The 15360-nt window shown below is 44.3% G+C and overlaps 1 protein-coding gene across 11 annotated transcripts in view; it reads left to right on the top strand.

The window, feature by feature from the left end:
* DENND1A (DENN domain containing 1A) overlaps positions 1–15360 on the top strand; it is a 555776-nt gene that overhangs the window by 282877 nt on the left and 257539 nt on the right. For 10 of the 11 annotated variants that reach the window (XM_089302416.1, XM_070056536.2, XM_070056525.2 and 7 more), the window contains 3 exons: positions 894–963; positions 6506–6586; positions 11134–11187. Coding sequence is in view for 7 of the 11 variants with exons in the window: in XM_070056536.2 (XP_069912637.1) it covers positions 894–963; positions 6506–6586; positions 11134–11187 (205 nt within the window). In the remaining 4 variants the exon portion in view is untranslated. The remainder of the gene's footprint in view (positions 1–893; positions 964–6505; positions 6587–11133; positions 11188–15360) is intronic. The other variant, XM_089302435.1, reaches the window with a different exon arrangement.

Genomic DNA, 15360 nt, shown 5'->3' with positions numbered 1-15360 from the left:
AACCTGTTTCTTAACTACTAAGCCAAACATCTGCCCATCCATGAACTATTTGAAGAACCATTGTATGCATGGATTTATAATTTTTTTGCACCAAAACCAACTCACCATTTAATTCCATTCTCTAAAATCTTCTTGAAGCACCTGTGTATGTGCAACTGGACAAAGGACAGCCGGAGAGGCAGCCAAAGGCCTGATAATGAAAGAGCCTTGAAAGCCATCCTAAAGAGTGTGGGCTGGATCCTGTGGCAATGGGAGAATCACTGCAAGAATTTAATCCAACATGGGGCGTAGATTTGCGTTGGGAAGAGACAGAGTGGGTAGACAACCGTGGTAAGGCTGGCTGCCAGGCTGTCGTCAGGCCCTGACGGAGGACAGTGGGGACTGAGTGCTCACTCTGCAGTCAGTGGAAGGAAGGCACATCTGTGGGAGATTGTCCCCTGTACCATCAGGAATGGTGTGGGGTTCGTGGGCCCTGTGTGATAACTTGCAGCCTCCAACAGTGAGAGGTTGGATGGGGCGGCGGCTGTGTGTGTCTGATCATGGGAAATGGAATAGATGCCTTCCTGGGGAGGGTGGGTGTGGTCCGGGAGGCCCCGGGGGCTACTCAGAGATGAGGCCTGATTGTAGAGTCTGCTTTGAATTTCTTCTCCGTGAACCTGTTCTAGCTCTGAGGCATGGGAATAATTTATAATGGACATTCATCCCTCTGCCTTACACAGACAGTTTTGAGAATCTCCGAGATAATTAGCATTTCACCAGTCTGTGTTTCCAGCACAGTCTGTGACAGGAAGACTGCAGGATGTAGAGACGCTGAAATGTGCTGTCTTAGAATAGGTCCTGTGAAGGTTTTAACCTGTGTACTAATATCTCATGTGTCTCCTCTTCTTCCCCAGCTACCTCCCCTGGTTCGAGGTGTTTTATAAGCTACTTAACATCTTGGCAGATTATACGACCAAAAAACAGGTATTTGCTTTTTCTAAAACAACAACAACCTTCTTTTTAACATGCAAATTTCAATATTGATGGTTATGAAAAATAAATCATGCCTTATACTTCAGAAAAATATTTACCAAAATTGATAATGACTGTCTATTAATGAAAGTTTGGAGATTCAGAAAAATAGGAGGAAGGAAAAGAGAATGATTTCTTAACCTGCCCCACTCCCTTCCATAAAATAAGTATTGCTAGCCTTTTGGGTTGTTTTCTTCCTTATTTTTCCTTTGAGTTAAATAATTAATAAAAATATTCCCTTAGCATTCTCCGTTAATATTCATAATTCCTAACATTCCCAAACATTCCTGAAAGCTCATTGCTGATGTTAAATGACGGTTTTGCCAAGGACATACATTTCAGCTGCTCGTGTCATGCTGCAGTTTTGAGTTAAACACTTAACTGGCAAGCCCCCTACCCAGCTGTCCTGAGGTCCTGCTTTAGTGAGAGTTTGTGGTGTATTTCTAGTCACTTTTGTAAGTCTCTGAAAATTACTTTACAAAGTCAGCCATGCTTTACTGTCCTTTTGTAAAAGCCAGTATGCCCTAATCATTTCCATGGGTGTCAGGTGTCAAAGAGGAGCTGCAGTTAGGCATTTGTAGCCCCCATTCCTAGGTACCATTCTGACAGAAGTAAATATCCCATTCAACTAAAAATTCCACCAATATTCTTTGTGGTTTGTAATATTATATCATGTACCTGCATTTACTGATGTATTTCCCTATTATTAGGAATTTTTTTATTGCTGAAAGTAGTTCAGCCATTAGCATACTTTATGTATAAAAGTATTTTCTTCCATTTGGATTGTTGTTTTTAGAGGAAAAACCCAAGTGAACCATTGTACGATCCATGGGCATAAACATTTTTACAACATTTACCAAAGTGCCTTTTGAAATAATTGAATCACTTTTTCTTTCTTTCTTTCTTTATTTTTTTTTTTTTTAGATTTTTTTATTTATTAGAAAGTCAGAGTTACACAGAAAGAGGAAGAAAAAGAGAAAGAGAGATAGGAATAATGAGAGATCTTCTATCTGCTGATTCACTCCCCAAATGGCTGCAATTGCTGGGGCTGGGCCAGGCAAAAGCCAGTAGTAAAGAGCTTCTTCCAGGTCTGCCACGTGGGTGCAGGGGCCCAAGCACTTGAGCCATCCTCCACTGTTTTCCAGAGAGAGCTTTCCAGCAGAGAGCTGGATGGGAAATGGAGCAGCCGGGTCTCCAACCAGTACCCATATGGGATGCCAACGTCGTAGTTTGCAATCCCTGCATCATTGTTTCTTTAGAAAGAATATGTTTCCCAGCTATGGAGGAGGATGACTGGGTCATATTACTCTCAGCAGTATCATTTGTTGAATTCATTGTTTGACAAGTAAAGAGTTTCATTGTTTTAATTACATTTCTTTATTAGTAAGCCGAGTATGTGTCCATATGTCTAGCTGGTTATCATTTCCTTTGTATAAATGGCCTAAGTTTTCTTTTTAATTAAAATGATCCATTATTATCAAACTATTAGAGAGAATTTCCCCTTCGTTTTTATCTGTGGAACATTAGTTCTGAGACATTCTCCATAAACAGGATGCTCTAGTTCAGCACTGTTAGGGTTAGGGGAAGGGAAGGCTGTGTTTTGTTCTTGCCTTCCTATGATTGAGAAGCCCTGCACTGGGGGACCTGCGCCTCCAGTGCCTCCTGTCTCATTTGGCCCCAGAGCGCTGTGATTGCCTGACTGGTATTAATATTCTGAGACATCGCAATTTCCTGGAATATACTTGGGGAGATTCCGTGTAAGAAAGGTGGAAGTTGTGTGTAGGCTTTTCTTCATGTTAGATTTAGCCACTGGCAAGTGCATTCCGGAGGCCTCACCAATAGAACTGGCTCCCGGGATCAAGGCGCACTCTGAGAAGAAGCACGGGTGCCAGGGAGCTCTGTCTCGCGAGAAGTGATTTACTCCTTGATGAATGAGCCAGGACAACACCTTGGGTCTGTTCGATTTCTGATTTGCTGTCACTTCAAACATCTGGGCTTTTGTGCAAATTTTAAAGGTGTCTTTAGTACATAGACTTGTCTAACTTGTAGGCCCTTAGCAGTTTTGAATTGGCAATGGACTCATGTTCTTTTCCTCTGTATTTATGCTCTAGTAATTTAAAACAAAACAGAAGACCATGAATCCACTTTTTAAAACATGTCTTGAGAACTAAGAAAGGCTAGGTGGTACAGCTCAAACAGAGGAAAGGGACTGGTTGCCCTGCAAGTGTGTCGCACCGACCCCAGCAAGGACCCTGCCTCTTGAGATGTTGGCCACTGAGATCAGGAGCATGTTTGAGATGGGGTCTGTTCTCCTGAACTGAGACTCTGTTTATTAACATTTCTTCTGGATAAAGAAATCATGAACCAGTTAAGAAGAAATCTAGGTACACCTGGCTTGTTTCTAAGATGTGGGTCACCATATTAGAACAGAAGGAAAGAGTTTTTTGTTTAAAAATGGAGTGTCTCCCTCCCTGCCTTCCAAAAACCTTGCTTTTCCCGAAAGTCACCGGGAAGGTTGAGCAAAGCAGGCTGCTAGTATGCATGTCTGTGTGTGTGACCCTGATAGTTGAGCGTGGGGAATTGGAGCCTGAGCTGAGTGACGAGGGTGCCGCTGTGGTTCTCAGGCCCTGAGTGGGACATGGAGAACATCCATGTAGAAGGAGTGGCAAGGCCAAGGAGGGCATCCTAACCAGGGGCAGCCTGCCCTGGTTGTGGGAGCCTGCAGGAGACAAGGATGTTTTCATGGTAGCTCTGCCTGGGATGTCAGAACTCTGGTGAGATCTGGAAGGATCCCGGAAGGGAGGCCGCAGGAGTGGCCTGGCGCTGGGGTGTTGGAGCCTGAGCAGGGTGAGCGTGTGTGAGGGGGTGGATGATGGAGGCCCAACCCTGGGTGTCAGTGACCAAAGAGGGCAGGGAGGGTGTCTGGGTAAGGAAGGAGACAGTAGCAGCAGCAATAGAAGAGTGATTCCACACACACACAAGTAAATACGATAAGAAAATGAGGGCAGGGTGCTTCACTTAAAAAAAATTATTTTTATTTATTTGAAAGGCCAAGTTATTGCTTCTCAGCCTTTTGGCTAAGATCAAGTGAAAGACAACGTTAGAGAGAGAGAGAGAGTCTTCTATCTGCTGGTTCACACTCCCAAGTGGCTGCAAGAGCCAGCTCTGGGCCATCCGAAGCCGAGAGTCAGGAACTTTATCCCATTCTGTCATATGGATGCAGGGACCCAAGCACTTGGACCATCTTCTTCTGCTTTCCCAGGCTCAATAGCAGGGTCAGAAAGTGGGGCAGCCAGGACTCAAGCTGGCACCCATATCAGATGCTGGCACTGCAGGCAGTGGTTTAACCCGCTACACCAAAGTGCCGGTCCCAGGGTGCTTCACTTTTGTAGGACACATCACAAATACGGGCAGGGAGGAAACTGGAATGATTCCTATGTTCCGCTGGCACTGGACTCGTCAGTGCAAACCCATGGCTTTCAACAGGTGAAGACAGATGTAGGAATAAGCAGATGTCCAGGGTCTACCAGGAGTCTGTGTGTGTGTAACACAGTCCCTGGCTGTGTCCACAGGAAGGGCCTGGTGTCAGGCACACCAAGAAGAAATGAGGTCGCCTGGTGCTCAGATCTTGGTTTCTAAAGACCATTGCCCACTGGTAGGAACCAAGACTCTTAGAGAAAGGCCTGACTCCAGGACAGGGACAGGGAAAGCATTAGATGAGCTCGAATTACCTATTGTGCCACGAAGGAAGGGAGCACTCCAAAGGTGATGGGGACATGTGAGAAAGACACAAAGCGAGCTTGGAGGTCTAAGGAGCTCCCACTGGTCGTACCTGGGACAGTTTGACCATTACAATAAACTGAAGCAAAGGGTTATAATAAGCCCAGTGAATAAAGCAGAAACCACATGCCTATAGCTAGTAGTATTAAGAAGTAACTGGATAAATTGAAAATTGCAAGGAATGGATGTGTAAAGCACTGCTCCACAAAGCACTTACTAAATACAAAGGAAGGAGGAATCTCACAATAGCGATATGAGATGAACTAATCAAATGATCAAAGGAAATCTCATCAGTAAAGGAACGAATTGAAATGTGAATCATGAGAAAATATCAAGCATTCTATGAAGTGGGTGGTCTCATCCTCAGTCGTACAAATAGAGGAGACTGAGGAGCTGTTCCAGGCTGAGGAAGACTAGAGTCGCAACCACCGAAGGCAACGGTGTGTAGTCCTAAACCGGATCATTTGCCATCAGGTGTTATTGGTACAATTGGCAAAGCTTGATGGGAGCTGAAGGCTGCATGGTAGTGCTGCTCAGTGGTCACTTTCCCAACGATGACAGTGAATCCTGGTTGTGCAGAGAATGTTCTTGTTTGTATTTATGAATGATGGAGCAGAATGTTAGCTACCCACCCGCAAATATTTCAAGAAATAGAGAGGTTTTTTCAAGCTGTTTCTACAACTGCTTTGCAAGTCTGAGATTTCTTCACAAACGTACCTTTAAGTTCATCTCTGCCCTCTGTGCGAAAAGTATTTGATTTACCTGAGTTCAGGTTGAAGTGAGATTGTAGTCTAGGCTCATCCTGTAACCTCCCCCTAACTAACCTCACTACCAAACAGCTGCAGTGAGACAGAGCGGTCTCTGGGCTTGAGCACAAAAGACCCGTGGTTGTCCCTCCATCCGTGCAACTCATAAACCACTGATTTCAGACATGTTGCTTCACCTTCTTAACCTCAGTTTTTACATTTTTAATAAGCTGAGGTACTTGGGAGAATCCAGTACATAGCAAATGGGTACAAATTTAAAACTACCACTCTTGTGTTGGCACAAAGAATTCCACAGGATGGGAGAAGCGGCCTTTGGATGATTCCATGTGTAGTGTTCCTTGGAGCATTTTAAAGGTGACTATGTTTCAGTCGGATAATTTGTGCCGCTTGCATGTCATTTTGTTGCCCAGTTTCACTAATTAAAATGCGCAGCCACCATCCTCTATGGCATGCCGTTGTACTTAGTTCATGTCTAACTTTCTGTAATTGGAGGCTGCCGTGTGTACCCAGTGAACATTCAATAAAATTAATTGAGGGCAACGATGATGAAGACAGGATCTATAGTGTCCTCGTTATTTCCCTCAGCCACCCCCGCCCTGGAAGCTGGGGCTGTTTGCATTTAGAAGTTGTTGCTATGGAGTTGAGGGGATAGATTTGCTGAGAGCTTATGGTATATGATCCATATAAGGCGGTCATGGTAGGTGTCTCGCTGAGTAGAAAATGTCAAATTCGGTGTGGGAGGCTCCATTTGGTGCTTCTGTCTGAGCCATCCGCGATCTCTTGGGCCCAATCCTCCTTGAATATCAAACCTATTTCAGTACTGGGGCCAGCGTGTCCCCGCGCCCCTCAGGAGGGTCCCTAGCACACTGTGTACCTAGACCTCCCGGCAGGGATCTGACTAAGAGCCAAGCCTTGCTTCTGTTACTTAGACCTTTTGTTTCTTTCAGGAAAGTCAGTGGAATGAGCTCCTCGAAACCCTGCACAAACTTCCCATCCCCGACCCAGGAGTGTCTGTTCATCTCAATGTGGTAAGTGAGGAAGGGTGGTGGGCAGGCCGAGAGAAGGCATTTCAATGTGAACAGTAAGAGGCATCATCTTCTGTCCTCCGCACCTCCCTAACCCCATTCTGGAATATGCTGAGACTCCTAGGCCTGGGGCAGGCCCGGGTGTCAAATTCTTTCTTTGTTGAAATTCAGTGAGGAACAGACCAGTCCTAAATGTTCCCAGGCTCCTCTTTGGCCATCACCCCATTACCAGTAGTGCCCGCATAGCAGATCCTGGGCTGGAATAGGAACCCTGCCCCTGCCTTTCGCTTGAGCTCTGTCCTGGACTCCCTGCATCGCCCCTTGTCCCCGACCCCCGGGCACTGTGGTACATCTCCCCGTGCTGAAGCCCAGCTCTCCCCCTTGGCCGTACGCATTGCCTCTCCCGTTTGCCCAGGTAATCCTGTTAATGATTCAGAATTCAACTCCGGTTTCATCTCCAGAGGAATCCTCCTTCGGCACTTTGCAGGACTTAGTTAACCACATTGGAGTGATGCGTTTTCTTGCGTTCCTCTCTGGCCTGTGTGTCCCTTGAGGACAGAGAGGGCGAGGACGGGACACGGTTCCTGGCCCATGGTAATATTTGTTTCTTTGAATACAGTGTGCAAAGCCCCTAAGCACCACGGGGAGATTTCAATCCTGGTTGTCATGTGGCCAATGACCTAAGTGACCTTAATCAAGACCTTTAACCTCATGGGTCTCAGTTTCCAAATGTGTCAGATAAGGCATCAGAAGAGGTGTAAGAGATCTTTTCCCTATTTCAGTAGTTGGAATTCCCTAATTCCCTCAATTAAACCTTGTCACTGACTTTATCAGATAGACACCCTTTGGCCAGATGCTGATTATTCCACAGGGACTGTTTCTCCTGTGTCTGGGGCCTGCACATTTGGAAGTTGTGTCTTTGGCTTCATTAGAACCAGGCACATTGTTGGCATTCAGTGAGTAGAAAGGTACCTGACCCCCTAAAGAAAAGCAGTATTTCTTAAGAGTTTTTTCCAGAATGATGATAAAAGTCAAAGCACTATTAATACCAATTACTAATAATAGAGCTACCATTTCATTACGTTTCTAATTTATAACAAATATCCATCTCTAACGTTGAAACAATTCTCTGCAAAATAGAGATGAACACCTATTTCATTGATGAAAGGTTTGGAGAGGGGAAGGTATCTGTCTATTCAAAGTCATGTGGTCGGGATATGATAAGATTTGGGTTTTACAAACCCAGGGCTGACTTCAAAGCTGAGTTCCTTCCACTGGGCTGTGTGTGTTGAGTTGTAGAGGGGCGAGGGAGGGAGGAAGAGAAGAAAGTCAGGAAGCTGCCATTTTGTACAAGTGTTTGCCCCGTTTTAATACAGCACAAGAAGGAAAGAACCCTTAATACAAAACTTCTCCTAAGAGGAGGGAACAATGATCACCAAAAAAATTATCAAATGAGGGCTGGTGCCGTGGTATAGTGGGCTAAGCTTCTGTCTGCAGCGCTGGAATCCTGTACAGGCGCTGGTTCACATCCCGGCTGCTCTTCTTCCGATCCAGCTCTCTGCTATGGCCTGGGAAAGCAGTGGAAGATGGCCCAAGTGCTTGGGCCCCTGCATCCACGTGGGAGACTCAGAAGAGGCTCCTGGCTCCTGGCTTCGGATCAGCTCATCTGCAGCGATTCTGGCCATGTGGCGAGTGATCCAGCAGATGGAAGACCCTTTTCTTTGTCTGTCCCTCTCTCTGTAATTCTACCTCTCAAATAAATAAATAAAAATGTTTTAAAAAAGATGATCAGATGAGCTTTAGACCTGCCACAGTCACCGCTGTGCAGCCAGGATACCCTGCCATTGTCTTTATCTCTTCTCCTAAGCAGCTTGATCTCACTGCTTCCATCTGTAATGGCATGCGACAGGTCTCCCTGGAGTGGCCAGGCTAGGTCACCAGCTGCTGAGAGGAAGGGACACGCCTTTCTCCACATGGCCGCATGGGCAGCGAGCCTGCCAGGCCTAAAGGACAAGCCACCTCAGGCAGGCAGTGCCGTTGGGTGGTGCAGCTGTTCCGTGCCAGTGGTTTCTAGGAATGCCTCTGAACTCCCCTGGTCCCCAGCATTTCATGGGCAGTGGAGCAAGACAGTCTCAAAGGACAGCTGGGCTCCTGGGTTTGGAATTGCCTTGGCTCACTATTTTCAACCCATCGCATCTATAAAGGCAGATTTTTTTTTCTCTGCTCTTGTCTAGGAATTCCTCTCTCCAGATTGCATTTCTGCTTTTTAAGGGCTAGTGTCATCTAGATCAGAAAGCCTGAAATGTTGATAAAATGGTAATACTGGACTTTTTGGATAGAGACTATTTCTATGTGAACAATATAGATGATTGAGAAAAATAGAAATGTAAATTAACAGGTGAGAGCGACAGTTACTGTGTGTTAAAACATCATTTATTGAGTGCTAGGCGTATATGTAACATTTCTTCACAAAGTTTGGAAGTCAATACTATAATTCCCATTTACAGATTGAAAAATGAAGTTTCTGTGTTGTTAAGTGAAGCTGCTGCAGCTCACATAGCTGTTAAGTGACCCGCTCTGTGGTTCGAGCTCTTTGCCTCTCACTGTGCCAAACATTGCTTGGCGATTCCATCATGGCCTGGACAGTCTGTCGCTGGACATTTCTGGAAATTCCTGTCCAGACAGTTGGTATAGAAGTCAATATCTCATGGAGTCAAATTTGGACATTGTATTTTACTGCTCCTATTTTAATCCTCATTGAGAAATTGAATTGTTTTCTAGTTTCTGTGCTATGCCATCTCTGTTATAATAATTCATAGGTAATATTTTGGCATAGACACACAGACTTTGAGATAGTCCATTGCAGAAGGCTTTTATAAAAAGTTATTTATAATTTTTTGCATTTTAGTTTATTTTCTTCACTCAAGTTCCTTTAGCTGTAATTTATTCAGAAAAGGCACAAGAATAGTAGTCTGTTATAATGGAAAGAATACAGTTCCAGTTACACAGGCCTGATTTCAGTCTAGTTCTGTCACATGCTACCTGGGTGACCTCGGACAGGCTACCTCTCTGAGCATTAATTTACTGACTGGTAACACACATATGGAGATAATGTATGCCTTGAAATTCATTATGGAAATTAAAAATAATATTTATAAAGTACCTGGCATACAGCTTTCCATATAGCAGATGTTCAGTAAACTATCTGTTGAATATCAGACAGGTAGCTGATACTGTTGTTGCTGGTGGTGGTGTAACAATTGTCCCTAAGACCTTTCATTTGAGAAAGTCTACACAACTCATTCTTCTGGAGTCTGACTGATTTTGCAATTACCCAAGAATAAGGGGAGTGGAGGACTTCCTGAAATGTCAGTTTTCGGTCCCAGCTTGAACTTCAGCCATGGCTGAGCTGACCTTCTCTGCATGTGCTCTTTCCTGGCCTTTGCACAATCCCATGTTTAATTGGCCAGCCCAAGGCTCTTTCCACTCCTGCTTGCCATTGTCCTCTGAGTCTTTAAGAGCAGCCGAGGGGGTGTCATCTGCTCAGCCTGTTGTCACTGAACTCAGGGATACACGCTTGTTATATCCGTGGAGCTGCCTCACTAAAGTTCTCTGAAGAGGTCAGTTTTTCAACTCCACCGAGTCTCCCGCTCTCTTCCCTGGAAGTCAGGAGGCTCGCTGGCAAGTGTGCTTCATGGATGGTTTCCCCGCCATTAACCATCTGGTGGGCCCAGCTCGCTGGCCGTTAGCTGGAGCTGTCCTTAACATCATTCAGGCCTTTAGGGCACTTTTTTTTTTTTTAAGATTTTATTTATTTATTTATTTGAGAGAGAGAGTTACTGAAAGATCTTCCATCTGCTGGTTCTCTCCCCACATGGCTGCAACAGCCAGAGCTGAGCTGATCAGAAGCCAGGAGTCAGCAGCCTCTTCCAGGTCTCCCACATGGGTGCAGGGGCCCAAGCACTTGGGCCATCTTCTGCTTTCCCAGGCCATAGCAGAGAACTGGATCAGAAGAGAAGCAGCTAGGCATGGACCGGTGCCCGTATGGAAGGAATGCTGGCACTGCAGATGGAGACCTAGCCTACTACGCCATAGCGCCTGCCCCTTGGGGCACATTTCGACCACAGTTTTCAGGTGGATATAATCTCAGGTGCTGAAATGAGATAGCAGGTTTGTTTGGTAAAGACCATTGCTGAGTGAATCCAGTGATATTTGGTCCCCGAAGTCCACTTGCTTTGTTGAACAATAAATTATAAAACCTGGAACTTTCATGTTTTCAGAAGCCTGAACACATTGTATGGGAATTTAGTCTTTAACATCTTTGAGCTCTTCATTTGTGTCTCCCAACAAAGTTCATCTCTTATAGCAAAGAACTCTGTCTACCAAACTGATGATTTAATGCAACTGGCTTAATCCATTATTATCCCAAGAAAATATCCCGTGGATATTTCCACTAAGGAAATATCTTCCTATCATTTATCTAAATGCTTGAGTACTGTGCTTGTTACACATTTTTGTAAAAATAAACCATGTTTGCTTCTCTTTTTCAGCATTCTTATTTTACTGTGCCTGATACCAGAGAACTTCCCAGCATACCTGAGAATGTGAGTACTCGGGGAGAAAAAGTTCAGTTGTCAGTTTTCTTTATTTTCTACTCTTTTTTTACTAATAAAAATATAATGCTTTAAGGCATAATTGTACAAATCATAATTTTAAAAGGATGCATTATGAAAATAAATATAAAAATGAAAGTGCATTATAAAAATAAAACCAAAGGCTATTTACAAGATATAGGAAGCATGTAGACAATCATTCATACTTCTCAAAGATAATCACCTGTCAACATGTTAATTTTCCATTTCTATCTTTTTAGAATATATTCTCATATTAAAAAATCACAAATTATATACACATATTTTCCATTTTCATTCATAAGAATTATCTGTGGCTCTAATGTTCTGTTTGCTATGTAGTTTACTATCATTCACTCCCTGTTGTGCATTTAGATCATTCTTTTATTGGCATTATCAATGAAATGTTTCCATATAAAATATGTTTCATATAGATGTTTCTTTATTAGGGAAGACTGACTCAAGTGTAGTTATATCTCTAGTTCCTACATTTCTGTATCCACTGTTCAGAGAATACAATGAAGGATTTGTGGATAGAGATTGCGAACCCCCTCGCCCCACCTGTTAGGGACCGAGGAACACAGAACCAGAGTGTGAGACAGGAGATGGTTAATGTTTGCCCTCTGAACGAGCTGAATGATGTGTCTGCCCAAGTTTGTTTCAAAATGTGTAGCTGTGATTGTGAATAGTACCATGTAAGCACCATGTGGAATCTAATGGAGGATGGTCATACTTGGGCACTTGATTACCTTTTTAAAACTGTGATAGAATATATGAAGCATGAAATTGATCATGTAAACCATTTGTAAGCCTACAGTTCAAGAGTTTTAAGTACATTAATTCAATGTGCAATTTCCAGACATTTTTGTAACGCAAAACTGAAGCTCTGTACTCATTGAACAAGAGTAACTCTCTGGTCTCTTCCTCCCCCTTCCCCCGCCCCCCCACTAGCCCCGACCACCCATCATTCTATGTTGTCTCTACAAATTTGACTCCTCTAAGTACAATCACAGTAGTTGTCCTTCTGTCTGGCTTATTTCATTACTACAGTTCACTTAGTACACTTCAAAGTTCATCATGTAGCATATGCCAAAATATTCTTATATTTTGAGGCTGTACTCTCGTGAATGTACCACATTTTGCTTACCTGTTTGTCCATTGGTGGACAGCTGGGTTGTTTCCACGTTTTGTGCCCTGTGCCTTTAAACATTGGTTTATGGGTGTCCCTGCTTTCAGTTCTTCTGGGAACATACTTGGTTACTTTTTTAAAGACCTGGAATAAACGGTATGTTTTTCCATAACTGCTGCAAGCTCACAGAAAGAAAACGCTTCTATAGAGCACATTACAAATAACAAATAATAAGTGTAATTAATGAATTATGCTGCAGTATTGCAATTAGGGTCGTCAAGGCTCTCCATCATCTTTACGATCAGGCTGCGGTGGAAAATATCTCTTCCTTTGTGTTTGACATTAAGTAATTAAAAAACAAACAAAAAACAAAACAAAACAAAAAAAAACAAACCCTCAGCCCAGAGTTCCCATTTCAACAACAGCCAGTGTTTACTGAGTTCTACTGCATGCAAAAAGATGCATTCAGTTCTTTACTTGCCTTGTCTCATTTACCTCTCTTAACAAGCCTAAGTGGCAACTTACCATGATTATTCTCATTTTAGATAAGGAAGCAAAAACCCTGGGAACTTAAATAACATATTCAAGATCCTGCAGCAAGGAAGTGGTAGCATCAGAATTCAAACTCTGGTCTGATTCTTGAGACTGAGCGTGCTCTTTTATGCTTTGAGCCCATGATTTTTACCTTTTGTCTCTCAAAACAATTCCATTGGAATGATAAATATAAAATTAAGGAGAACAATATTCCCATAGTGGCAGAGGAAAATTAGGAATTCCTCCTAAAAGGATCAGTACTAGTTAGTAGTCTGTTGTGACCAGCACTGGACCGGGCTGAAGCCAGGAGCTTCTTCCAGATCTCCCACGTAGGTAGCAGGGGCCCAAACACTTGGGTCATCTTCCAGTGCTTTTCCCAGGCCGTTAACAGGGAGCTGGATGGGAAGTGAAGCAGCTGGGACACCACAGTGCCCATAGAAGATGCTGAGGCATCGGTGGCTTTACCCACTGCGCCACAGTGCCATCCCCTATCCAACACATTTGAAAATTGTAAAAATAGAAATACTTCTAAAAAGTACAAATGATTAAGGTATACAATAAATAGGAGGTAATATTGGGGCTGGCATTGTGGTGTAACTGATAAAGCCACTGTCTGCGAGACCACCATCTCATATGGTTGCTGGTTCAAGACCCTGGCTGCTCCACTTCCAGTCCAGATCCCTGCTAATGCGCCTGTGACCCAGCAGAAGATGACCCAAGTACTCGGTCCTCTGCCACCCATATGGAAGATATAAGAGAAGCTCCAGGATCCTGGCTTCAGCCTGGCATAGCCCTGGCTATTGCAGCCATATAGGGAGTGAACCAACAGATGGAAGATGTGTGTGTGTGTGTGTGTGTGTGTGTGTGTGTCTTTGTCTTTCCCCTCTCTATATATAACTCTGCCTTTCAAATAAATAAAAAAGAAATCTTTAAAAAAAGAAATAGGGCCAGCACCGCAGCCCAATAAGCTAATCCTCCGCCTTGCAGCGCTGGCACACCGGGTTCTAGTCCCAGTTGGGGCGCCAAATTCTGTCCTGGTTGCCCCTCTTCCAGGCCAGCTCTCTGCTGTGGCCTGGGAGGGCAGTGGAGGATGGCCCAAGTGCTTGGGCCTGCATCCACATAGGAGACCATTGGAGGGTGAACCAACGGCAAAAGGAAGACCTTTCTCTCTGTCTGTCCCTCACTGTCCACTCTGCCTGTCAAAAAGAAAAAGAAATAGATAATACAAATATACAATAGTATGGCTTTATTGCTGTCTCTACCTCACCCTTACAGATATTATAGGTTACATATGCATTTTCAAAGAACAGGTAAGTATTTCTCTCTCTCTCTCTCTCTGTGTTTGTGTGAGAGAGAGAGAGAGAGAGAAGCAAGTGAAAACAATTGCTCCTATTCTCCTGTCTCAGAGAATGTCATGTTGTGAGTTTCTTTCCTTCCATTTTGAAATAGTGTTAGTTTTCAAACTATGCTGCTTAGAGCCTGGAAGGTCTGAAGAGACAGGTGGCTGACAAGTGCCGAGTCCCTGCTCCCACATTACTGCTTAAATTGGGGTTGAGCCATATTTTGTTGGAGACAATTTATTATTTTGATTTATTTTTAGAAAGAGCTTTGGAGGTACAAGATGGGAATGGTATGACATAAACAGTTACCTGTATCCTTAAAGATTCCCCGCAAGTATCTGTCTCGGGGCGTGTGCTGTGATGCAGCAGGTTGAGCTGCCACGTGGGATGTCCACATCACACATCAGAGTGTTGGCGTGTGAGTTTTGAGTCCCTACTACTGAGCCTTTCCCATCCGGCTTGCTGCGACTGCGCCTAGGAGACAGTGAATGACCCCCCGTACTTGGGTTCCTGCCACCCATGTGGGAGGCCCAGATAGGGCTCCTATCTTCTGGCTCCAGCCCAGCCCAGCCCTGCCCCACCTGTTGTGGGCTTTAGGGAGTGAACCAGCAGATGGAAGGTCTCTCTGTCACTCTGCCTTTTGGTAAAATAAATACATCTTAAAAGAATACATTTTTTTTGGCCAGCGCCGCGGCTCAATAGGCTAATCCTCCGCCTGTGGCGCCGGCACACCGGGTTCTAGTCCCGGTCGGGGCACCGGATTCTGTCCCGGTTGCTCCTCTTCCAGGCCAGCTCTCTGCTGTGGCCAGGGAGTGCAGTGGAGGATGGCCCAAGTGCTTGGGCCCTGCACCCCATGGGAGACCAGGAGAAGCACCTGGCTCCTGGCTTCGGATCAGCGCGGTGCGCCAGCTGCAGCGGCCATTGGAGGGTGAACCAACGGTAAAGGAAGACCTTTCTCTCTGTCTCTCTCTCTCTCACTGTCCACTCTGCCCGTCAAAAAAATAAATAAATAAATAAATAATACAGAAGTACATCCTCACCACCCTCTCCCAGACCTCTGAGAGTTGATAGTGTAAGTACCTGAGTGTGTGATAAACATTTTGTAAAAACAAATGTGATACTATTATTTTTAACAACAACATA

The sequence above is a fragment of the Oryctolagus cuniculus genome, chromosome 1 (assembly GCF_051225735.1).
Source record: "Oryctolagus cuniculus isolate XC-2025 breed Fujian yellow rabbit chromosome 1, ASM5122573v1, whole genome shotgun sequence".
Classification (NCBI taxonomy): Eukaryota; Metazoa; Chordata; class Mammalia; order Lagomorpha; family Leporidae; genus Oryctolagus; species Oryctolagus cuniculus.
The sequence above is the reverse complement of the archived record's forward strand: the minus strand, read 5'-3'. Positions and strand labels throughout refer to the sequence as shown.